A 26,584-nucleotide genomic window follows, 5' to 3' on the forward strand; every position below is an offset into this window, starting at 1 on the left:
TTCATAGCTTATAAAAGCAGGATCACTCTAATGAGACCTCAGTGGTTAAGGTTCTATACTAATCGTCAGAAGGCTGTGATTTTATGTCCTACAACACACATTAAATAAATAATGAATAATAAACTACGTCTGTGGAACATTGTGTACTTGTCATCTTGGGTTAAACAGATTCTTTAACCCTGAAATACTCCACTCTGTGCTTGGATTGGATTCTGCCTCACTTGAAAGTCATGTTGGATAAAAGCAGCTGCCAAATAAATAAATGTAAATATAGATTAAATGGAAAGACAGCTGTATACATAAAGTATGTAGAAATAGAGCAGTGAAAGAAACCAAGTAAGATTCTTTGACTTTGACTACAAGATTTATCTGGCATTTGGTTGATTCTTGCCTCTAGAGGAAAGAACATCGGCTTATTTTTTTTGCTCATGTTTTAGTCATCTTCAAAATAACTGCAATATTTTAGGCAGCTCTCAAAACCTTAAAACATTGTGATTTAATGTTTACGTCCCAAAAAATCCATTTAAGGAAATTCCAGTCAGATGAGGCAACAGCTGGTTATGTGAGAATTTAAACTGGGTATATTGATTACTATGTTGATTATGTTATGTCATTGTTTACGTTATTAGAAAAACATATTTACAGGTGGCTTGAACCACTGGACCTGGCAGGTAGTGTGACCAAGTTGGTTCCAAATAAGAAGCATTACATACTCTGTGGGTTTTTTCACAGGATTTGGCTACCTTATTAAATACAATCTCGTGTGTGTGTGTGTGTGTGTGTGTGTGTGTGTGTGTGTGTGTGTGTGTGTGTGTGTGTGTGTGTGTGTGTATAAAAGAACATTTTAGGAGCTTTCTTAATACTGAACTTTTTATAAAATGTATTTTATTTATTCTATAAATGCATGTGAGGTTTGGGAGGGAAACATTTAATTTTGACATCTATACAAAAAAATCTGCTCTATATTCTGCCAGAAATCGAATTATACCTGTTTCCATCAGAACAAAAAACCTAAAGAAATAAGACAAATAGCATCTCTAGCGGAATCTAATAAGCATGAAATAACATAGATAGATAGATAGATAGATAGATAGATAGATAGATAGATAGATAGATAGATAGATAGATAGATAGATAGATAGATAGATAGATAGATAGATAGATAGATAGATAGATAGATAGATAGATAGATAGATAGATAGATAGATAGATAGATAGATAGATAGATAGATAGATAGATAGATAGATGACATTTGAGGAGTGGAATTTTATCTGTGTTTTGCCTGATTTGTATTTTTATGCACCAGAGCAACTTTGAAACAAGATGGAAACAGAGCTGATGAGATTTTCTAAAATTGTGCAGCTTATCTGTCCAAAAGGGATTGAGGGTGAGAAAGGTGGCCAGGGGTAAAACATTGGCATCCAGCATAGTGTGTGTATGTGTGTGTGTGTGTGTGTGTGTGTGTGTGTGTGTGTGTGTGTGTGTGTGTGTGTGTGTGTGTGTGTGTGTACATGTTTTCCTGTGAGGCCTAAACAGACCTTCTAAGCAGATGAGGGGAATTCCTTTCCCAATTCTATTGTACCCAGAATATCCCAGAATGACTTTTGGACCATTAATGCCCACCTCCTATGTCCAAGTTTCAGCTAATAAACAGGAAATAGTTACATCCGAGCAAGGCTTATGTTATTGTTATTATTCTGTCAGCACTGGGTAGCTTTTTCCATGATCAGAATGAGAACCTTTCCCCATTTCCTGTTTTGACAGGATTATAACCTTCTGTAGCATTCTATTAGAAACACTGGAACAGTGAAAGTCCGTGTGTCAGGTGTGTGAGTGTGTGAGATTTCTGATGCAGAAACACTGATGAGGACTCTCACCTGTGTGGGAATAGATGAACCAGAGCGCACCAGTAAGCAGAGCTCCTATGACAAAGGCTGCAAAGGCGATGCCCACCACTGTTGGGGTGTCCAGTGTGTGAGCTATTGTATGAGAAAAGAATTAATGTAGCATGTCAAATACAAATAATCATTAAAGTTAATGGGAAATTAGTATTTTTCTTAATGTTTAAATGGGTTACTTTAATATTTTAAGAGTTGTTCAAATTTAGCGGTGTCTGATTGACAATATGCTTTGAAGCAGACTCATGTGAATTAAGCTGAGCTCTGATTAATTTCTACTACCGTAGTTGTTGCTTGTAGACATGGACTGTTCATTTTCTTTATTCTCTATTTTTGTGATGTTTTTTATTCTGTTTTGATCACTGTAGTGTATTACACTTTTATTTCTAGGCCTTTCTACAATGACAAAACCATTCTCAAACCAATCTAGAGCAAGAACTTGCACTCACGTTGATCGCTGTTCGTAAACCCTATGGGCGCGTGGGTTGTGGGATCTGAAAATAAAAAGAGAAACCAAAGCTGGTTAAAAACACAAGAATACACAACCCATTTAAATCAGAACATATAGTAACAAATTGAATGAAATAGCGAGAGTGAGCTTCTCTCTCATCACAGCAGATGGCACAAATTCCTCTCAAAAGTCACATGTGGATTGGATCTGAGCCCACAGGAACCTGCAAAGATATAAGAGCTGGCAGAAGCTCCTCATTCCACAAACAGGCCAAACCCCTGAGCGACTCCTCTGCCTAGCGATCCGGGCGGATGGGTTTCAGGCCTCTAATTAGCTCTAATGATCTCCGATCAAGCTGCACAATAGTTCCTGTGTAGCTGCGGGCATCAGGGTCACACTGGCACAGTGACAGAAACTCAGACACAAAGGCAGCTATTCTGGGAGGAACACCTTTCAGTTTTCAACTGTTATGAAGGCCGATGACAGACTGTCAATGGGAAACTCACAGAGAAGGGGTACACACACACACACACACACACACACACACACACACACACACACACACACACACACACACACACACACACACACTATATTTTCTGTATAGCTTCTAATGTGGAAATGTTGTGCCATATCATTTAGTACTCCTGATCATATATGATTTGTGAGGGCAAGCAGAGGGAGTGGTAAAGACCAGAGCATATCTCACTAAATACAAAGAGCCTAAAAAAACAAATACCAGGCACTGCTACACATTCTACACATGCAATACACTTAAACAATTGAATAAATCCCAGAATGACCTAATGAAACTTTTTGGAATGCTTCATAAAGGCAGGGAACACAGAAAGCTAAATGATGAGTAGCTCCCTGAGAAACTGTCAGCTCTCCAGACAAGCACAGAGGTCTATTCACTCCTCCAAACATTTAAACTCCCAGCTCTGTTCCACTGAGCAGCTCTAATAAAGACATGAGCTGAGGGGCTTGGCCCATGCAACTCAGGACTCGGTCAGTGTTCCTGACCCAGAGTTTAAACACTTTCTTTCTGTTCTCTCCTCCACCTTTTGTGGTCAGTTTGGATCTCAGTGGAGAAAGAAGGGAGGAGAATGACAAGTGAGGCCATGTGCATATGTCTGTATTCTAGCCATTTGCTTTGCTAAATATTTGCTAAACACTCCCACACAACATTGCATTACACACATTGAATTGTTTTTGAACTAAGTGACATAAAATTGCTGTGTTTTCTACATAATTTCGGGTATAACATGCTCTCTCCTAAATTGCTTGCTTGTAAATATGTGTTGTTTTGATGTCTTTGTACTGCCTCTAAAATGGCTTTATGTTTTATATCTAAAAAGTCAAATGATGAAGCCTAGTTTAGTTTTTGTCCTGTTGACATACTGTTCAACATACAGTACTGTTAACCATAGTTTAGTTCTGCACAAGTCTCTTAAGCTGAAGTCAGTAGGATTTTAAAATCTAGCTGTCAGGTCTGAAAAGATCCACATGGAAATACAGAGAAAAGTTTATATGCTTATAAGATTTTGTTTGTTTTCATCATTGGATTTTCAATGTTATATTGAATTAAACATGTGGCCAGTAAAATATCATGACTGGTAGAGTCTACCAAAAGAATGCTAAGCATTACTTTATTGCAAAAATGAAAGACATTCACTCACCTGCTACTTTATAAAGAACACAAAGAGACCTGCTCATTCATGCAGATCTTAAATTAGCCAGTCATATCATACAGAGACAGGTTTCAATTTTCATTGAATCCAGTTAATAGGAAAAAAAGGGATCTCAGTGACTATCAGTTGTTGGTGCCAGGTGGTCTGGTTTGAGTCTTACAGAAACTGCTGATCTCCTGGGCTTTTCATACACAAACAACATCCAGTTAGTGGTAGGTCTGCAGAGCACAACATTTTGTTGATGAGAGACGTCAGAGGAGAATAGCCTGCCTGGTTTAATACTGACACGAAGACAGCTGACAGAATTTGGGCAGTAGGAGACTGGCAGAACAGTGTTTGGTCTTTTTCCAATCATTGACTATCCAAGTTCTGTGAACATGTGCTTACTGCAGCCATAGATTCCTGTCCTTAGTTGAAAGGAGATGAAGCTGATGTGGTCATCTGCTGGTGTATCCCATTCACCTAACATGCTGTGTATATTGAGATGCATTTCTGCTCACCAAAGCTGTACCTTTATTCTCCTCTGACCACAGTTGCATCATTCTCTGTAAAGCAGTCTCACTCAATCCAGCCTTCTAGACACCAAAGACTATACCATGGTTAAAGTCACAGAGATCATATTATTTCCTCATTCTGATGTTTGATGTAAAATTGACTAGACCTATAGATAAGATCTTTAACTCTGACTTCATTATTTTATGTGTTGTGCTGCTGCCACATAACTGACAATCGATCATGTGTACAGGTGTTTCTCATGGAAGAGCTCACTGAGTGTGTATTGTATCTTATACAGCTTGCTAGAAGTGTTCTTGCTCAAAAATATTCGTACAATTAAATACACAAATCGTAACAATATAATAACCATACGAGTGTTAAAATGGGCATAAACATTTTCATCACTACTTCATGTATAGCAAAATATAATCAGCGAATATATCAATGCAGCAGTACAAGCAGCATTTGGTCAGCATGCTCAAATGGTGCTCTTTGATTTCTAGATCAGCCTCCAGCCTTGTGATACTATCCAGCAAGAACCACTAGGCCTTTTCAAAAGGAGTCTGTTTTCTTTGCCATCCCTGTATAAGAGGTGTCTTTGTCTTCAAAGCATAGTTCTGAGATTTTTTCATTACGCCTACATCATATGTGCATTTTTCTAGTCCTCACCAGGGAATGAGAGGTCACAACTCTGGCAAATTGAACATAATCCCTTCACTAGGAAAATGTTTTCTGCAAATGTAATACTGATTCAGACAGAATTTACCTTACAATTTAGCGTATACCAGGTGTCAAAAATGAGGAGTCTTTTAGAAGGTGCGTTTTGGTGTGTTTTGAACAAGATCCAGCTTATGCTCTGCTTAAACACAGCCACATAAACAAAGCTTGTAAGTCACTTAGAGATTCAAGCAAACATCATTTATCAACTAGACCAGACCGAGGTTAATTAACTCATTTATGGTCACCATGCCTCATTTACTATAGGCACCAAAAAGCATGATTAGCATACTGAAATCTTCAGCAGTGCAATGAGTCAGAGTTGGCTCACACTATGTGCACTCTAAAAGTACAGTGTAACTGGGCCAAGAGTGAAGAGCAGGCTGAAATCAGCCAGGCACAGATTAGGTCATAATTACCAAGAGATTGAATTTAGCTCTGATCTGAATCTTTGATCAAACAGTACAATATTTGCAATGGGATGGTAGATATGATTAACCAGTTAAGGGATATCAGATAGTATTTAATTATCTATCACAACTGAACTATTGCAATTTTGAACATATTGTGTAGACAACAGTTCAATATTTTTTTCCAGCCTTTGACACTATGACATTATGACTGCATTTTCACACATGACAGCGTTCAGCTCACACTAAAGAATCCATATAAGACTAGAATAAAGTGCTGATATCTTCAGCGATCTTCAGAACCCATGCATTAGCTGATCTAGCACACTTTGGAAATGTAACTGGATGTGCAATTTTACATTTTGTTTTTAAACCTAACCTTCAGTCAAAACATAAACCTAACTCTGTTAGATGCCAATTTAATAAATGCCAAGCCAAAAAATACTATTAATGTATTATGCAATAATTATTAATGCTGTGACTTCCAGTGCTTACATGGAAAATTGGTGAAGTAGTCATTACATATGGATGAAATTAAAAAATAATTGACATCAACTCATTAATAAAAGTGGGGTGGAAGTTTTACAAGGGAGGGATGATATCTGGCATTTGTTTTAATGAAAAACTGGGGGAAGTGAGATCAATTCCATTAGACAGCCATGCACACAGACATAAGGAATCTTTGACCGTTTGTACAAAGCAGTTAACATGGCCAAAATAACAAATTTAACTAGAGATCTAAAATAGGGCATTGAACCTTCTGTTCATTTCCAAAAAAAAAAAAAAAAAAGTAAAATCCCTCATGTTCAAAGCTGTCTCAGACTTTTGTATGTCTGGTAAGTAATGTTGTCAAAAATCTTCATCACATGGCTGTCATCAAGCAGGCTACAAACAAACCAGCCTTGTACATCACAGAATGGCATTACCGTTTATCTATAAAACATAACCATGTGAAATCAATAAAATAATTTCTGTTTGTCATGCACCATTTCCTAATGTATGACTATGCATTACATCAAGGCCTTATCTGGCTGTCCTCCCAAACCCAACACACACTCCTCCGTTCTTTTTGAGCATCCCTCTCCCTCCCACTCCATCACTGTATACCTCCCTCTCGCTGTGCCGGGAAAAGGACTGCCTCTGAGGATAGCTAAATGAAAACAACTGTTCTTTTTTTCCATTCTGTCGGGGACACTTCAGGATCGCTGGGCCCCCTGCTTCGTTTTTTTAATCAACCACATACGGCACGAACAGTTCATTCAATAAACACTCCCACATATACACAATATGTATAATACACTGCTGCACACTAACACACTCCAGATGTAGTTCTATCCCATGATCCATGACAAGACTCTGTGATGTATCTAACCCACTCTCTCTCACTCACACACACACACACACACACACACACACACACACACACACACACACACACACACACACACACACACACACACACAAAGTTTGTATTTCAAAATGTCTTCATTGTACTCATTTAATTTCATCATTCAAGACAAGATCTTTTTTAGACAGGTCCGTTACAAAAGAACTAGAAAGACTTATTTTGTTCGGAGGAGGACTCCGGTAGTGTAGTCAAGTGCATGTAACTTCAGGGTGAACTGTTTATGCTAAGGTTACTTAACTACCACTTGTGGTATTTATAGTTAGCTATGTAGCCATTTAAGTTAAGATGTTGAATTGTTAGTGATAAGATAACTTGATAACTCCCTTTTGTAGACTCCCTGAATGAATTACCAGCTGTAAGGAAACTTGGCTTAATCATGTGGTAAACAGCTAGCTAGCTAAACTAACAGTCAATAATTAGTGGTAAGTTAAATAAGATTCATGCTGTTATAAATTTGATAAAAAACTATGATAAAATAATTCATTATTGGTGGTAAACTAACTTGGCATCATCCTGATAGTTAAACTAACAGAGTGAATTATTAATGGTATGGTAAGTTCACCCTGTGGTAATTAAAGCTAGATAAATCTAGGTAAATAGACTTCTGTTTACATTGCTGCCTTTTAAATACTAAATTAACTGTCTAAGACTGCAGTAATCACATAATCCAACGATGGCAAATATATACCATACAATAATCCAGTCATTTGTGGGTATAAAATACTAACTTTTACTCAGTTACTCTTCAGTTACTCTTGAAAGAAATTTTGTTTAAGGGAAAGGGTGCTGAGGTAAAGCTGTGATATGTACAGGATATACCTGATGTCACATGCTTCCCATGTAGTCGTACCTAAATAATTTGAAAATGAAAGAGGAAAAAACTAATTTCTCCCCTTAAAAACCTAATATTCTTTTTTTTCAGCTAATGGTTTTCCAAAAAAAGGCTTCAAAGAAATATGAAGTGCTATTTGTGTTAGAAATAATCACTCAATCAGATACTATTTAGGTTGTGACTTGTAGTCTAATTAATTTTTTAGATTGTCTACACATTAGCAAAATAATCATCATTACCTTCATCACTATCACCATCACTGATGACCACCAACGGCTTTGTGGAGGTTTTGCTGTTCATCATCATTTTGATGATGGTTTCCCCGCTAACAGACGTGCAGGCCTCGTTAGGAAGCATACACTGAATGGAGAGAAAGGAAAAGCAGCTGTAATCTGAGTGTGATTCTCAACATACAACACAGCATTATCACATGTACTCAGGAAATGAAAAATACCACATGCCCTAACAAAGAAAAAAAAGTCAATTTGTTTGAGTTTATATCCTTTTAGTCAGGAGGACAGGATTAAAAAAACGAATGTAAGGTATGCATGGTGTAAATATGGAGTGAAATCAAATTAAAGCCATGTGAAAGAGTTTTTTCATCCTAGGGCAAACTGTAAATAATGCTTTGATCTGAAAGTTTCTATACACATGATTCTGTTTAACATTTCACTGCTCTTATGTTGGTTCAGACTACTCACTCAGTAGAGTTAACCTACTGATCAGCTGTGACATACACAACCACCGCATGACAGCTGTTGTGAGACACATTTTTTAGTGAAATAAAGAATCTCTAAATGTTAAAATAATTAACGATCTATCATTTCTACATTATTACTACTTAGGATGTATTACGGTTGAAATTTTCCCAGTGTAAAAACATTTTATTTTTATCACAGCATCACTGTATAATTACAAAACATTTGTACAAAAGTCTTTCAAACATCCCTGTATACATAGAAAAGCCTAAAGTCACTAGTGATAGTGCTTCTATTTTACATTCTTTTCTTAATTAATCCAAAATGGTTCACTATAAATGATATTATTGACAGCAACTTGAGTGAAAAGTTGAAAAAAAAAGTTGAAAAGTTGAGTGAAAAGATGCTTTAATGGCAGTGTGCACTCAACTGTGCAAAACCTTATGATCCATTTTAGATCAATTCCATTAGACTGCCATTCACACAGACATAAGGAATCTTTGACCGTTTGTACAAAGCAGTTAACATGGCCAAAATAACAAATTTAACTAGAGATCTAAAATAGGGCATTGAACCTTCTGTTGATTTCCAAATAAAAAAAAAAGTAAAATCCCTCATGTTCAAAGCTGTCTCAGACTTTTGTATGTCTGGTAAGTAATGTTGTCAAAAATCTTCAGTAATTAGAATTGATTTCTATTGCTTAAGTGAACTCTGTATACATTGGAGTGTCTTCCTAATGTGTGCATGGACATTACATTAAAAATTCCATATGTACAGACCTCATTTTAATACAATACATGACATTTATTATAAGCACTTGTAGGGCTTGATGTCACACAAGTTGAACATGATCATTAATAGGTTGCATAACTATAACATGACTAAACCTAAAACCGTAACCCATCATCTACACTGTCGCACATTTTAAACTTGGTCAATACTTGGTTTTATACTCTACATAATCCTTTATATATGTTATATAATCCTCACTTCATTATAGAGTAAGATATAATAGAATCCTTACCAAAATACTGTATCTATTTTTCAGGATATGTGTTGTGTTGTTATTTTACTGGTCATTGTATAATGAAGCTAAAATACAGTAAGTTTGCATTTCCATACATATGCAGGTGTAGTTTAAAAATAAAATAAAAAAATAGATTTTAACTGTGATAAATAAGACATAATTTCATTTAAGATGGCTCTTCAAACTGCCCTTGTCACATTTACATCACACTGATATCACCATATTATTTAACTAACACTAGAAAGTACTAGAAAGTGTGTGTAATCAGTGAGAAGAAAATCAGAAGAACCTATTAGATAATATTTTGATTAGAGTACAATATATTATTAAAGTTAATCATGATACGTTTTTTAGTGCCATTACTGAAACAGGAGTATCTATACCCAGATAACATTTACTGGAGCTCATAATCAAAATGTGTATTATCTTTGGGAGGAAACGGAACAGAATTTACTCAGCAATGAACCCACTAGTAAAGGATGCAGATGGAATAAAGAGAGTGAGCTGAATAGAGAGTTTAGCACTGAGATTTATATGTCCCTCTGTGGTGAAGAGAGGGCTGACTCTGGCAGCTGGAGCGGATTAACCAGTGCCAAGGTGCTGAAGTGAAAAACAAACGTTCAGAATGAATGAGGCAGTAAAGAGGGCAGCAAGGGACAGAGTCAAAGTGTTGCTACTCTCACTAGAAGTCCTAATGAAAGGTGTGCATATTAAATGCAATATCTTTGCATCATCACCGTTTGTAAGTTGATTTATGGAGTTTTCCAAATGAAAATCACCTCAGGCCCAAATATGAATGAAAGTTTGACTGAATGAGATAATTAAAGAAACACTTTAAAGCTTTTGATCTATTAAAGCATAAACATCAGCTGGGGACAAACATAACACGGTATAAGAAAAATACAAGAAGTAGAAAGGGAAGAGGGAATATGAGGAGGTATGAGATTTATTAGAGGGAGGTGAGAACCATGAGCATGTAAAGGAGAAAAGAAAAAGAAGCAGGAGAGGAAAAGTAAAGCTCCATACCTTCGGCAGTCCTTGATGCATGTTGTGTCTCTTTGAGCAGATGGACATCTCACAGTGCAGGAAGAGCAATGGTACTTTGAACTTTGACCTGAAGTCAAAGCTGAATCGCTTCCTGTCCACCTTCTGAGGGTAGTAATGGACAGACTCATCCTTGGGACATATGTTCTCGATGAGGACATATTCAGACAGTACCTCATGATTAGAATTTTCAGAGATAAAGCATGTCTGAATCATGAAGCTTAGATCAGGATCTGCCTTAGTGACTGAGATCTGAGAGAGAGAGAGAGAGAGAGAGAGAGAGAGAGAGAGAGAGAGAGAGAGAGAGAGAGAGAGAGAGAGAATGAGACTGGGATCCTTGCTTAATAACTGATTACATGTAAAAAGGCAGTGAGAGTAATGACAATCAAAACCGAGAGCTGTGCACAAAGTCGACATACTGTAGCAGCTGACTAAAATACACTAACAAAATGACACCATCTAACAAAGCACAGAATACACTCTCTCAACACAGCTGGGTTAATATCAGAAATCAGCTCATAAAAATGAGAAAGTGTGTGTTATCAGTATAACAGCAACATTTTACAGTACAATATTTCTCTCATACACACACGCACAAATACACAAACACACACAATTCAAATCCATTCCAAAAGGCTGATGTTTGTGTTCTTTGATGTCTCAAACTGTATCCTAATACGGTTATGTCAATAAATCACACAGAATTGAATTTGAAAGCAAGACAGAGGCAGTAAGAAAGGTGAACATGATGGACACACTGTTCTTCTCAATATGGAGTGATAACGAAAGCAGACTGATAACTACACTACAGTTTTGCAGTGAGTTGCTGAATCAGCTTATGGCTCAGACACATAAGACATATATTTGTACAGTCCTACAGCTGATAATGATTAACACGCACACACACTCACAGACACACACGTGTATACACTCTCGTTAATTTGCTTTAGTGATGCAAGAAAGGAATTTGCTCGAGACTCTTCACTTCCAAGAATCACAAATTGCCATGAAATTTCTTTCAGTTTCCAAAGCACATTTCAACATCTAAACCACAGACATCTTGCTTTCTAAACCCCTTAATTATCAGCCTTTCTCTACCTTCCTGCTGGAATTGGTTATAAAAAGCACTGCACTGAGTAAACTATAATGAGTTTTACACAAAAAAATAAATAAGACAAACAAGAGCCATTATCTGTGATCTTAATCTGGGCAACCAATATTTTTGACCCACCAGATCAGATTCTGTTTCTTAATGCAAGACACTGTAATAATAATGACCGATGCAAAGAACAGCTGATTGGTGACTAAGATATTACCTCAGCCTCACATTATTATACATATTGTTATAAACACTGTAAATTGACTGTAGTTACTGCATTAATTATATATATATATATATATATATATATATATATATATATATATATATATATATATATATATATATATATATATACCAAGGGGTTCTACATGTACTGTATATGGCATTATGTGTGTGCAGGGATGGATTTTTAGGCCAATGGTCTCTCTAATACAGATGCAAAGCTCAATTCATGTTGAAATACAAGATGAGAGTTACTGTGCAGCTCTGATAGCAAGCCTGAGCTCAAACCTGACATAAGTTCATCTTTAAAGAAAAGGTCCAGCCAAATATACATTATTTACATTATTTTCCTTTTCCCACAAATGTATTATATGTTTTAGAGTAGTTGAAGTTTGCTTCCTTAGTTTTGCAAAGTAACTACTTGGGTAATGTTGCTAAAAAAAACAAAGCTTATATTTACCAGATTATCATCTGGCAAACTGCATGTCTAATGCTTCACATGCTTGCCTCAAAAGACATGTAATTAAATAACTGAATAGAAATGCAAAACAAGTACATATGTATATATAAATCAGACTTAAACTAATCATAGTGTTTCCTTTACAAGAAATACCTGCTTCTATTTATTTTGCTTTATTATTTTTTACATTTATGGGTTGAACCCACAGCTGAGGTTTAACCATGCCTGGGCTGCCACACTATGATATATCTAATTAAACCATAACACACACACACACACACACACACACACACACACACACACACACACACACACACACACACACACACACACACACACACACACACAAATACACGCAGAAGTTAATAGTATCTTTAGACTGTATTTATTTAGTATTCATAAGGTGTGTTGTTACTTTGTATTTTACCTCCACAAAAATGGGCTTGTTCTCCATGACCTGGAAGAAGGAAGAAGGTTGTGGGTGGCGGAATAGGCTGGTGTTGTACAGCTCCATGCTGAATGTCACATTTTCCACAGGCTCATGCTGAAAGTCTAGTCGAAAGTGTGTAGGAGCATCTTCAGCTTTACGGTAGGAGCAGTTAAACTGGAGACAGAGACAAAGAGAGATACTATAAAAACATCTTCATCAGTTAGCTACAAAATGGGCTGCAATATGTTGAGAGAGAGTGCGGTCAGACAGACAGACAGACATACAGACAGGTGGTCACAGGAGAAATTAATAATTCAATCCAATATTATTTATACAGAGATTTTAATAATGGACTTCATCACAAAATTGGTTTTACAGAAATATGCATTTGAAATTGATCCATAAGATATATCTTGGTCATCTTAATTCTTTGGCAATACAGAAACTTGTGTAATCGCTATGAACTCAACTGATCTGAATTCAATTACACTGAATCAAACTGCATTGAACTGAATTGTGAGACAAAAAGCAAAAGGTCTGGCATGAACCAAGCCGCAGGTGATAACAATAACATCTGATGGAGGAATCTGATGGAGGAATAAAGTAACTGCAACAAGGTGCATGTGTAAGAGATAGGGAGGAGAAAGAGCGATAGAGAGAGAGAGAGAAGTTTAAGAGAAGTGTGGCTGAAGTCCAATACAGCAGGTCAGGAGGAGTTCAGACCCAGAGACTGTGAGAAGACATGAATGTTCTTCTGAGCCCTTGAACTGTTTTTACTAGCACTAGGGGAGTCTGGGAAATGCAGTCTCAAGATTGAAGCTCTGCAGGCCATCCTCAGACGTTTATATATCATTTGCTATGCATGACAATGAAAGAATAGTTAGAGTGCATGGATCATGCCTTTTTATGGCTAAAGCAAGTGTACAAGAGTGACAGTTATATGCAAAAGAGACCAGACAGAATACTGCTCTGAAACATAATCCGTAATACTGGAATGAAGCCGTAATGTTAGACGTGTGTCTATTGAACATTTTATGGTTAATGTGGTGTCATACAGCTTACTGTACAACAATAACAATAGACAGGTTTTGTGGGTCCTAGTTAAATATATTCATAGTCTATGTTATGATGCATAACGCTCTGGACTAGAGGTTTTCAGTTTTTGGGAAATGGCACCTTTGGCACTCCACATTGTTGACGTGTTCTAGTTCCAAAGACATATTACATGACAAACCTAACCTTACTTGCTATTAGAGTTCACTGACGTATCAGCATCAGTTGAAATTATACCGATATTAATTTTAACCTTAAATCCCCATTAAAAAAAAGAAACCAAGCAACCAAACAAATGCTATATTTTGTTTAGTCAAAGTGTAACAACTGTCTGTTTGTGAGATGCAGTTATGCAGACTTGGATAGCTGTGTCATCGGATCGATTCCAGCTAGTCATCTTCTGGTGTCTTGTTAAAGTTCAAGTTGAAAAATGTTGGAATCCTGATCAGAAGGTTGTGAATTCAAATCCCAGAACTGTCAAGCTCCCACTGCTGGAACCTTGAGCAAGGCTCTTAACCATCAACTGCTCAGTTGTATAAATAAGATAAATGTAAGTCGTTCTGGATAAGGCTGTCTGCCAAATGCTATAATTGTAAAGGAAGCTGAGGAACCAGAAGATGGAAGTGATTAACTGGCTGAACCAGATGAAACACAACAACTGAACTTGTTTGCATGATCGCTATTAAAACTACAGGAACAAAAACATGACGTCTGTGACTTTGTGGTTTAAAGAAGAAAAAGACATTTTACTGGCAAATCAATGAACCGAGTCATGTTCAGTGCTTGGAAGAAAACGTCCTTCAAGCAACTACACAATCATGTCTGTAGAAACGTCACACAAGTCTCTGCTCTAAATCCAGTGGAAATGTAAAATTTCTACATTAAACTGGCTCTCTCTCTGAACCAGAACCAACACAAGCCTGTTTTGTTGGAAAATATGTACCTGGGTTGTGACTGGATTGTGTTATCAACTGCTCATAAATACAAAACTTATGAATACATATGCTAAAAATTTAAGCACTGATTCCCATGTTAAATCATCATACCAAGATGCTAGAGTGGTGTCCCGATGATGGTCTCTCTGAATCCAGATCTTCATCATCCGTCGGCCAGCCGCTGCCATCCCTGCTCTCTGACTGTCTGATCATGATCTGTTGATCACAAAGACCTGTAAGTCACCTTGACACAATCGATTACCCTAAATGCCATCTGAATAATATTGTTTCCTTTACACAGTGAAGTGTGTGTATGACCTAACAGCTCAAAAAACATATGTGCTGGAATTAAGACATGGGAATGCTCAAGAGTTTCAACATTGCAGGTCCCAGGATAGATATATCCTAAGCATACTTCTCACATCTTAACTCATAATAAAGGGAATCAGCTTGACCTTTACTAGTACAGCAATGATGAATATTTGAGAATGTTGCCTAAACAAGATGAAATCCTGAGTGATGGTTCTCAGCTTAGATTAGGACACGTGTCTGCCCTGAACCACATAGGACACAATTACTAATCACCCTCTAGGCCCAGCATTCACACCAAAGCTGGAACATTTGGGAATTTGCCCAGATCTAATGGAGCAGGGATAAAACATGTATCAAATTTCCTCCATGAATTATCACAGGACATCAGTGAGGAAGTGACTCATTTAAGCTGAGTGAAAACAAGCGCATCGAATCAGAACTCAGATGGAGAGATTCAGAGCAGTCATGCAGCCTCAGCTGACCCTGATCATCTTTCATCTATACTAAAAATTAGACTGAACTTTGCTACACATGTCTTTATTTTTAAATGGCCTGCACTCCATTAAACATAGTATTCCAAATTTTATTTTTTGCAGGAAATTATTTTAGCCAAGTAAAAATATTATTATATTATATAGACACATTTTCCTCAACTGGATTATTAATGCTCTTAAGCTGTTTTTCATAGTTTTATTTGCTTTTTTAATTATTATTTTACATACATACATAAATATACTGTTGGAAGAATCATGTAATTATCATCTTCAGTGCCAAATTTATATTCATTCATTACTCTTCTTTGCTTTCTGTCTCAAGAGTCTTAAGATATAAATAAAATAAACAAAAAATTAGAGAAATAAACCCAAATAATATATGTTATGAACTTCAAGAAATCTATAACCATATTCTAAACCCTTTACTCATGTACACATGCATTTTCTGTCTGTCTTGTGATTGTACCATCATATTATTATTATTATTATTATTATTATTATTATTATTATTATTATTATTATTATTATTATTATTATTATTGTACTTACTGAATTGATGTAGAGGACCACTGGGCTTGGGTGGTGCATGGGGTATTTAGTGGTTTGACAGCCAGTCAGTGGAGTCTCCAGGATGTAATGAGTGGAGTTGGATGTTGCTTTGCATTGTGGGTCCTGCAGGGTTATGTTGGCTTTACTTATACCTGTTGCCTGCAAGGAAATATCAACAAAGGTAAGATTTAGAACTAAATAAAAACAGATACGTGCAGCATCGTCCTACTTACATATGTTTAGCTTCTGAGCCAAAATGTCAAACATCTTTCTACATTCCTCACATCGCTCACATGTAGAAAAGATAAGAAGGGCTTTCATTTCAACACAGACAAGGGCTTAAGGTTCAATCCAGTGGTCTAACGTGTAAAACCCTTTATAAATAATAGGTACTTTGCTTCTTTGGCACAATTTTTTTTTAAGTGTGAGCGATGATTTTAGATTGGTTGCAAAGCAGGGGATGTGTGGTGTACCACAACCTTCCTGTTTTTCCAAGAACTGACATCAATTTAAACTAATTATAAAATTAACATTATGCTATACTGCCATACAGTATATTAAAGTATAGTGTCTCTTTTTCAAGGAGAACAAAAACAGACAAGTTTTTGTTGCATAATACATTTTAAAGGCATTTATCTCAATTACAGTACATAACAGCAGTTAATGGTTCATGGTTAGATATGCTGGGATTTGAACTCACAACATTCCAAGCATCAGCCCAACATCTTAAAGACTTGTGCTGCCACTGCCTCTTGTGAACAATATCACATTTAATATATATATACACTTTCTTATTAAGTAAGGTGAAGCCTGCCGTATATGTTGAGCAAGAATGTCAGCTCTGATCTAGTTTCAACCTAGACTGAACTCTCTCTCGAAGATTCGACTGAATCTTAAGATTTAAGGATCTTTAATCAGTGCTGTAACATTTGCAGTATAGCTCCTGGGAAACCGTAGTAGTGATTTTAAACAGATATTGTGTTCTCATCCCACTGCTGTTTGGATTAGGTTTTAATGATGGCTGTAGACTCACATGGATCTTCATTTGTGTATATGTAATTATGATTGTGTTTTAATTCATGTGCTTACCTGCAGGCTCTCCTTGTCTATGCTGACCACCATTCTGTTTTCCTCACACTGCACACTGAGAATCCCACTCAGAGCTCCACGGTACTCCTCAGGACCACGCTGTGACCATGTTGGATCATGCAGAGTAGGTGGGAAAGGGAAAGATGGATCCTGGTCCATCACCGAGGGGAAAAGGAAGGGCAGGTCAGGACGAGTGTGATCACGAGGATCAGTGTTTCGCAGGATAGAGAGCTCAGGGGGAAGCATGCTCTCAAATGGATTCACCATTCCTGCAAAGGACAGGGTAGCTTTATTAGGTCAGAGAAGCTTTAACTAAAAGGTAAAGTGGTTTTTCATGACTCATAAATTAATGTCTTATCATTCACTGATTCACTCCCACTTAGACTCACTCACTGATTCACTCCTTCATTCCCTCCCTCCCTCACTTATTCACTCACTCCAGCACTCATTCCTACACCAAACCCCCTTACTCCCACTGCTCATTCCCTCCCTTCCTCCCTCCCTTCCTCCCTCCCAAACTCCATTCCTCACAACTACACTCACTCCCTCACTCACTCTTACATTTAGTCATTCACTGACAGACTCTCTCACTCACTCCTTTCCTCCCCGACAATCACACTCCCTCCCTCCCTCATTCCCTCAATGACTGACTCCCTCCCTCCGTCCCTCAATGACTGACTTCTTCACTCCCTCACTCACTCCCTCCACCACAATCACACTCCCTCCCTCCCTCACTGACTGACTCCTTCACTCCTTCACTCAATCCCTCACTTATTCCCTCACTGACTGACTCCTTCACTCCCTAACTCATTCCCTCACTCATAGACAAGTTACTAGCATAGAGGGAAAAGAAATCTCCAATCTAGTCATTTTAAATCAAAAGATTTGAGACAATTCAAACCCTTTCTGTTTTCATCCAATTTATTTATTTATTTTTAAAATCCCAGATTTTCAATGTGGTTTCAGATTTCTTAACCTCACGGTACATATAGTGAACTCTCAAAATATCCATATAATCAATATATGTACCTGCTTCTTTAACACGCAGGTAGAAGATATTGGCCACTGCAGTGCTGGTGTAGGAAGTGACTGGGCTGTAGTTGTTCTCCTCGGCCCACTGGATCAAAGCCTGAGCTCCAGCAGGCAGCTTCTGCTTCACCGCCTTCGAGACCTGCATCAGTCTCTCAGTGCTAGCATTCAAGCTAACGCTGTCTGATGTCTGTGGTGGAGAAAAAAAGGCTATGACCCAAGGCTAAACTTCAATATGGTGTCCAATGTATCCCCAGGCTTACTACACAAGAGTCTCAAAGGCTATAAACGGACTTACTGACATTCTAATGCTAGATCGAAAGAACAATGTACATTCCATAGCTCAAGGTTTTATATCTTGAAGCAACAGATAATAATTTACTTTTATTTAGAGCTTTATTGATCAGGGTCACAGTAGAGACTCAAACCAGGGATTACACCTTGGAGAAGACTCAAAGCTTAAACTTCCAAACTGATTTATATCTATTTACTTTTTAAGCTAGTGTTTTTAAATCTCTTTAATTAGCCACCTGTTTGATTAGAGATGCAGCCCACATTTGTTCCTGTTTGTCAAATTTGTTGGAAATTTAATAAAAAACGGTCGGGTGTAAACCCCATTTCCCACGCTCATTTTCTCACACCCGGCAGCAGCTTCCCCACAGTAGTAGAGCTTGGAGTTTATGAGGATATCATATCGCATGCATAGTTGGCATTCTGCTCATGTCCAGGAACACAGTGGCCAGTTCACACAAGGTTGGAATGGCTAAGCCTGCTACTGTACAGATCCGTGCTGACATCTCCTAGTGTTGTGTTGAACTGATACAGACACTAGGTTCATGATGGTGCTGGATATACTCTCTCTACACTATAGAGCAGGATATACATTCAAGCTGCTAGCAGGACAGCACACATTTTTCAATACCGGAAGACATGCAAACGTTAGGCAGAGGATGTTGTACTGGGGGTCTGCCATCATACATGATTGGGAGTGTGTGTGCTAGAAGGCACTTTAGTTTGTTGATGATCAGAATCAGAACTACAAAGAAAGCCTTATACTGCATTGTAAAGAGAATGGGTTTCAAGTGGATTCAGTTGTTTTCACTGACTCATTTGTTACAAAAGTACGCTGAAATCTAAGCTGGGTGGCCAAACATTGCCCGTTCCCTAAATCACATCTGGAGAATGTCATCACAAAACTTTGCCTTCTTGACTTCATTTCTTTTTAAAAATATTTTTGTTGTTTAAAAAAAATAAGATATAAACTAGATTATTGTTATTTTGTAAGATATAATTTCATATTAACTACTTCTCAGAAATTCCTTCTTTTGTTTCTAAACTATAACACGTTTTTTTCTGATTTACCCACAACCACGAGAGACACAAACTTTCACACACAACTAAATGCCCATTTATTAATATATTTATGACAGTTACTCAAGCGAGACAGAGTGGTTTAGTGGTTAGCATGTTTGCCCTGTACCGCTGTGGACCCAGTGTGCAGAGTTTGCATACTCTCCCTGTGCTTTGGGTGTTCCCTCCCCAAGCTAATTCATTCATTCATTCATTCATTCATTCATTCATTCATTCATTCATTCATTCATTCATCCATTCATTCATCCATTCATTCATCCATTCATTCATCCATTCATTCATTTTCTACCGCATTTCCAAACTATTCTCAGGCGTCATCCCTAGGCTAATTTAATAGTCCATAGTGTGTGAATGGTTGTGTGAGTGTGTGATTGTCCCCTGTAAAGACCTTGCACCCTTTCCAGGGTGTCCCCTACCTTGAGGCCTGAGTCCCACTAGGATAGACTCCAGGTCCCGTACAACCCTGTGTAGGATTAGCAGTACAGAAAATGGACAGAAGGATGCATGGATGGTCTTAAAAATCATATATTTTTCCTCAATCCAAACATCTGTGTATGTCTATTCTGATCCATTACAGTAACTCCACACACAAAGCAGTCATGTTCACAATGTTCCTGTGTGCATTTATCTCTTAGACAGCTTCAAAGAAAGTTCTCATAATTCTTAGGAACTGCAAATAAAGCCTGGCCAGCACAATAAAACTACAGTGCAGGCTTAACTCAGCCAGAAAGAGATTTCAAGAAAAATCAGCAAACAATTTCACAGCACATGCCCCTGGGCCTGTCACAATCTGTCTTTCTATCAGTCTGTCCACAGTCTGTCTGCGTCCTCCACAAAGATGAGAGGAAGTGCTGTCAGACGTCAGGACAGGTTTACAGATTTGATGCCTGTCAGTGCTGTCTTGGTCCAAAAATTTCAAGAAACACCCTCAAGTAGTCAGAAGGAAACGAGGATATGTAGTCAGGATGTCTGCTAGTCAGATGGAGAGCTGAAGCTCTTACACATCAGATTACCATTAGAGCTGATGAAAAGTGGATAATAATGCTAATAGTAAATATATTTTGTGAATGCAACATATGAGGAAAACCAAAAGCACATTTTGGTGGTTCACATGACCATGTTGCTGGGTATGATCAGTGTTGTATAAAGTACTAGAAAGCAATACTTGAGTAAAAGTACAAGTATCGTACTAGAAAAAGACTTTGGTAGAAGTGAAAGTCACCTTTTAGAATATTACTCAAGTAAAAGTCTTAAAGTATCTGATATTTACTGTACTTAAGTATCAAAAGTAATTTTCTGATATTTAATGTACTTAAGTATTTGAAGTAAAAGTAAAAAGTAAAATTTCAGTGATTTTCGGTAGGCATAAGAGCAGGGGCGGTTCTAGGGTTTCACCTTTAGGGGTTTTAGCCCTCAGTGAGAATTTAAAACAAGAAGAGTTTTATATTATATATTATATGACTACATAGTAAGCCAAAAGTTATGGTATTATTAAATGGCAAAAGTAGACACCAAAATTTTATGCATGATGTAATGATGCCAGTCTTGAATCAAATCAGTTCATGTATGTGTGCATTCTCTACAAACAGTGTGTCCAATGAATGCAGTCATTAATAAACTAATATTCACAAGACAAGCCCAAATAAATGTTATTTTTACTTAGTATTGATGTTGCATTTATATTTTTTTGTGCCATCAACTCGGGTAATAAGAATAGTGACATTTCACTGCTTTTGTTTGCTTTTGGTTGCTGCTGTTACAGATAAACGCCTCCAGCTCTGACTGCGCGTGCACGCTGCGCATACCTGTGCTTCTCCGTTGAGCGTGCGGAGCGTAATGCAGTCTAGCAGCAGTGATTCCCCAAACCTCCCTTATTGCAGTCACGCACATTTCTTATGCTTTTATTTTGTAGTAACGAGTAACGAAGATGCTTATTAGAAATATAACGGAGTAAAAGTATACATTTTATCTAGGAAATGTAGTGGATAAAAAGTGAAAGTTGACATAAATTTAAATAGCGAAGTAAAGTACAGATACGTGAAATTTCTACTTAAGTACGATAAAGTATTTTTACTTCGTTACATTACAACACTGGGTATGACGCATTCTTTTGAAGACTGTGATTGTAATTATAATTAAAAAAATGATCTATTATAAGTCTATCTATATGATATATATATATATACACACACAAACACACATACACAACAATAATCCCTCACAGTCTTTGCTCAGACATAAACCTAAAGAAGTCAATCTCAGGCACCAAATATATTTTGGCCGGTAAAATACATCTGGGGAAAGGATTTTGGATTTGATTGTGTATAAACATGCCTACATACCACTATGTGCAGTTTGCCGATGATACTGTGGGCCTTGATCACCCAGTTCACAGACTTCTCACATCTGAGGAGCAACACAATGTCACGATGCAGAGGGATTTCTGGCTCCACTGGCTTCAAATCCACAGTCACGTCCACCTGCAGCGCACTTCTCAGAGAGACAGAGCCAGAGAGAACAAGAGATTGAGAAATCGCAACAGAAAAATGTCTTCAGAATCTGCGTCTGGCCAACTGATTAAAAGTATGGCCATTTTCCCAGAAAAAAGCAGGACATATGCGCAACACACCACTTGACGCAATACTATTAGTCAATCTTGGCAACATCCCCCACTGTTTCCTGAGTCATTGACGTGTAATCAGAGCACAGAATCATCCAGTAGTTTAGACATTTACGTACACAGCACCAATCCATAGACCTGAACTACTGTAGATTAAGGGTCTTGCCCAAGAAAAGAATTTGTCATAATCTTCCAGTTACTTCCAGTTACTAGCCCCCTGACACAGGATTACAAGCTTACAGTGATGAAAATGCATCTTTTGCAATTAAAAATATCTCAAAACTTAATCAAATGTATCTAGTACTTTGTATACTAGGTACTAGATAACGTACAGTATCTACTCAAATGAATCTAGGTTACAACAAAACAAACCGAGATTATTAAAACCTATTTCTGTTCATTTCTATACTAATTCCAACCTTGAATAATATTGTTCTTATTAAGTGTTTACTTAAAAGAAGAAGCAAAACTATCAAACAGTTTCAAAGGTTCAGAGCAACTTACACTTATCTCATACATCTGAGCGACTGAGAGTTAGGGGCCTTGTTCAGGGACTTGGTGGTCCTGAGATTTGAACTCACATCCTTCCGATCAGTAGTCCAACACCACTCACAAACAGGTTTAATAATCTCATATTCTGCTAATTGTGATTCTTTAAATAGAAAATACTAGATAAATCTGACTATTTTCAAGATATTTTCACTTGCTAAAAAGCCACTTTCTATAGTGTGCACAAGTATCTCTCACACCCTCACCTGCTGGAGCTTGGGGCCTGCAGCTCGATGATGTGGACCTCTTGAGGGACGTCTGGACCAGAGAGGACACAGCCTCTGGATGCCTGAGGCTGGAAATAACTCCCCAGGTAGTTTAGAGACAGGAATTTGTTGTCGATTTTGCAAGTGTCAGAAAATACTGGATCTGAAAGTTTTGACACAGATGTTTCAAATAAAAGCATGTCAATACTCCACAAAAGTAGCAAATAAATATAAAAGTGTCAAACTCTTAATTTATACATAAGAAATAAACTGATTTATTTAGGATAATAATAATAATAATAATAATAATAATAATAATAATAAGAAGAAGAAGAAGAAGAAGAAGAAGAAGAAGAAGAAGAAGAAGAAGAAGAAGAAGAAGAAGAAGAAGAAGAAATCAAAATTTGATTTAAAACCTTTTTATATAAAATAAATATCATAAATATCATACACTGAATAAAAACCCAGTTGTTCTGTCACAACCTACTTAAAGGACAGACATGTGGGTTGAATATTTAGAGTTGAATATTGAAGCTATTAAAGCTAATTTAAAATGAATGCTTACACAAAATTAACTCCAGTACCTCCTCTAGTCCACCCAAACATAGACGATTACTACAGAAATGTTTAATGTGTAAAGTCTGGCCTGATCAACTTGATGCATTTGGGCTAAATGGAAACTTGCGTAATTTTATTTGCTAGGCTTGCATGCTCATTTAATCCACTCTCTTTCTTTTGTCATATGTGGAACTGGTTGCTGGTTATTTCTCAGACTTATCTGCACATTTTCCTCTAGTCATGATAGGTACAAAAAAATGTTTTTTTTACCAAAATCTAAAAATTGGTAATCAAGTTAACCAAGACCATCTAGCTTGGTCAAGTGGGTGAAGAAGGTCTGTGAAAGACACTAGGGAGACAATGAGAGACTCTTACAGATCCCATCCTTATTTGGACAGCCAGCTTTTGGTCAATGCACAAAGATAGCACATATTAACTAAAAGGTTGGCACCTCTTTCCCTCTTCTGGCTCTTCCTGCCTCTTTGAGGTGCCTGCACTTTGTAAAAAAACAGATCGGAAATATGTTCCGCTCTCACGCTGAGCTACAGAAGGATCAGTAGGACTTTCGAGACAGAGCTCTCCTGTAGTGATAAACATAGTGTCTGTAATCACAGCCAGAACCTTTAATAATATGACACAAGTGTTTTACGAGGCTAAATAAATCCACTCAAATGCATCAGAAGTCATAAGCACACTGCATTTCTGGCTTGAAAAACTCGCAATCGTAGTGCACCATTCTGTACGAGGTGTAAGTAAAGAAATTCTGCATCCTTCTGCTCACCCAAGTTACCTGAGCTACACCCGAAAGAAAGTTGGATATGATCTGTAAATTTAACTAAAAGCTAGAAGCTAATACTTCAAAAAGTAGAAAAAGTGGATTATTGTGGTTTAATATTCAATACGTCAGAGTATTTAGAGCTCATGAAAGCTTATAGATGATGTGGTGGTCAGTGAGCATGTCCTCAGTCTATCATCAGCCTGTATTCTGTCAGTCTCTAAATGAAAATAATTAACTATAAGCACACATTACTAACTATGTCAAAAAAAGTACCATATGTCTGCTCAGAGTGTATACTTTATTTTGTTCAATGAAATTTCCAAATAAGAAGAAAATGGGCTTTCTTGCTTAAAAGACAAATGTGTGTCTTCAGTTAATCTCGCATTCAGATGACATTTTGTCATAAAACATGGCCTACAGGAGGTTATTTCAAAGGCGTATGGCCGGTTGTTTAGGTGAACACAGCAACTACCACCTGAATAGAAAGAAATACATCAAATGATATTCTTTTGTTGATCAGATCAGTGAGAGGAGGTGAGAAATACAGATGTTGTGCACTCTCGCATGTTTTTTTCTTTCTCTTTCCATCACCACATGTCCTTCAGACAGCTTAGTTTAATTCATCTAAACAGTTTCATTTGAGATACAGCCAATTTTCCTTCTGTGGCTATTGTCATCAGGCAAGCAGCAAACTTAGACTGGGAGCTTAATTTTGTGTTACTTCATTAGACGAGAAGTGAAGAATTTCCTGGTAGTGAGACAATTTGGACAGTGTGGTTTCCTTTTTCTTCTGTCTGATCCCCTCTATTTGTCTTTTACACATTTAGTTAAAAATTTTCCACTACTTACACCAATAAGTGTCTCTTCCCGGCTCCCTCTCTCCCCCTCTCCCTCCCCTTCTCCCTCTCCATCACTCTCCCTTTCTTTCTCTCCCTCTCTCTCCTTCTCTCCCTCCTTCTCTCCCTCTCCATAATTTGAGCAGATTTGCAGAACACACAGTCCAACTGTGTAAGAGTATTCAGTACCTCACTCACTCGCTCACTCACTCGTTCACTCACTCGCTCACTCACTCGCTCGCACACTCGCTCACTCACTCGCTCGCACACTCGCTCGCACACTCGCTTGCACACTCGCTCCCACACTCACTCGCACACTCACTCGCACATTCATTCAAGTACTTTTAATGACTAAGTACCTTTTTATTGCTCCCCTATCTAAATGCAGTAAAATAAAAAGCTAAATGCAAGACAGACAGAGAAATGAAAGAGAATCAAGCAACCTTGTACGTTTGCCAGTGTTGATCAGAGAGACTTGCCTACGGCTCACGGGTAGCTACTTTATTACTCTCGGGACCGGTTATTACACACACCGTCAATGGTTGCCATTGAAAACAAATTAGCAAGCGTGTTGCTTTGATTGGGGTTTAGTGGGGCATGTCGTGTGTTGGGAAAATCTGCACTTTTATGACTAGACATATTAATCTCTTCAGGCAGCCACAAAAAAAACATTTACACACACAAACACACCTTCTCCCACTTTGATGTAGACGTCATGGGTCATCTTAAGCTCGGTAAATGAAGTGACGGCATTGTACAGACGTTTAGCCCAGGACATCAGGTGCTCGTTTCCATGCGGTAACGCCTCTGTGTGAACCTCGCCAAAAAGAGACGGATTTCCATCCTCAAACTGCACAACAGACCCATCTGACACCTAAGAGAAGAAAAACACAGGGATGAAGTGTGTTGCAACACAGATAATATATTGTAGGAATCTCCACTATTATCCCATGGCATTGTTCTGTGACAGGCTGGAATAACATGTCATGCATGAATCGGTCTAGTGATAAGTTCAACTCCATCTCTCCCTCTTACTTTTATTTTACTGTTAGTGGAAAAAAAGAGCATTTAGGACATGTTACTCTGTACCAGTCAATAATCACTGAGATTATCTGTGTTAAGTGTTCTAGACAAAATAATATTGAATAGTAATAGTAATAGTATTGTGTTATTTGTAGCTGTAATAGTACCAGTCACACGAATATTATTGGTCCTAAAGCTCCACCTGCACTCACCTCTCTATACTCTCAGCTATTTAATAGTACTGTAAAAAAACTCTGACATCAGACTTACATAAAGTGATCTCCCCTCACTTGTTA

General features: G+C 37.5%; 1 protein-coding gene across 2 annotated transcripts in view; it reads right to left on the bottom strand.

The window, feature by feature from the left end:
- tgfbr3 (transforming growth factor, beta receptor III) overlaps positions 1–26,584 on the bottom strand; it is a 94,072-nt gene that overhangs the window by 6,369 nt on the left and 61,119 nt on the right. For both annotated transcript variants that reach the window (XM_027147419.2, XM_047813393.1), the window contains exons 5-16: positions 25,956–26,139; positions 23,094–23,256; positions 22,061–22,208; positions 18,348–18,537; positions 17,319–17,587; positions 16,230–16,388; positions 14,986–15,090; positions 12,884–13,060; positions 10,655–10,924; positions 8,143–8,263; positions 2,349–2,393; positions 1,879–1,980 (exon numbers count right to left, since the gene is read on the bottom strand). In XM_027147419.2, the coding sequence (XP_027003220.1) occupies positions 1,879–1,980; positions 2,349–2,393; positions 8,143–8,263; positions 10,655–10,924; positions 12,884–13,060; positions 14,986–15,090; positions 16,230–16,388; positions 17,319–17,587; positions 18,348–18,537; positions 22,061–22,208; positions 23,094–23,256; positions 25,956–26,139 (1,933 nt within the window). The remainder of the gene's footprint in view (positions 1–1,878; positions 1,981–2,348; positions 2,394–8,142; positions 8,264–10,654; positions 10,925–12,883; positions 13,061–14,985; positions 15,091–16,229; positions 16,389–17,318; positions 17,588–18,347; positions 18,538–22,060; positions 22,209–23,093; positions 23,257–25,955; positions 26,140–26,584) is intronic.

Source organism: Tachysurus fulvidraco, chromosome 5 (assembly GCF_022655615.1).
Source record: "Tachysurus fulvidraco isolate hzauxx_2018 chromosome 5, HZAU_PFXX_2.0, whole genome shotgun sequence".
Lineage (NCBI taxonomy): Eukaryota > Metazoa > Chordata > Actinopteri > Siluriformes > Bagridae > Tachysurus > Tachysurus fulvidraco.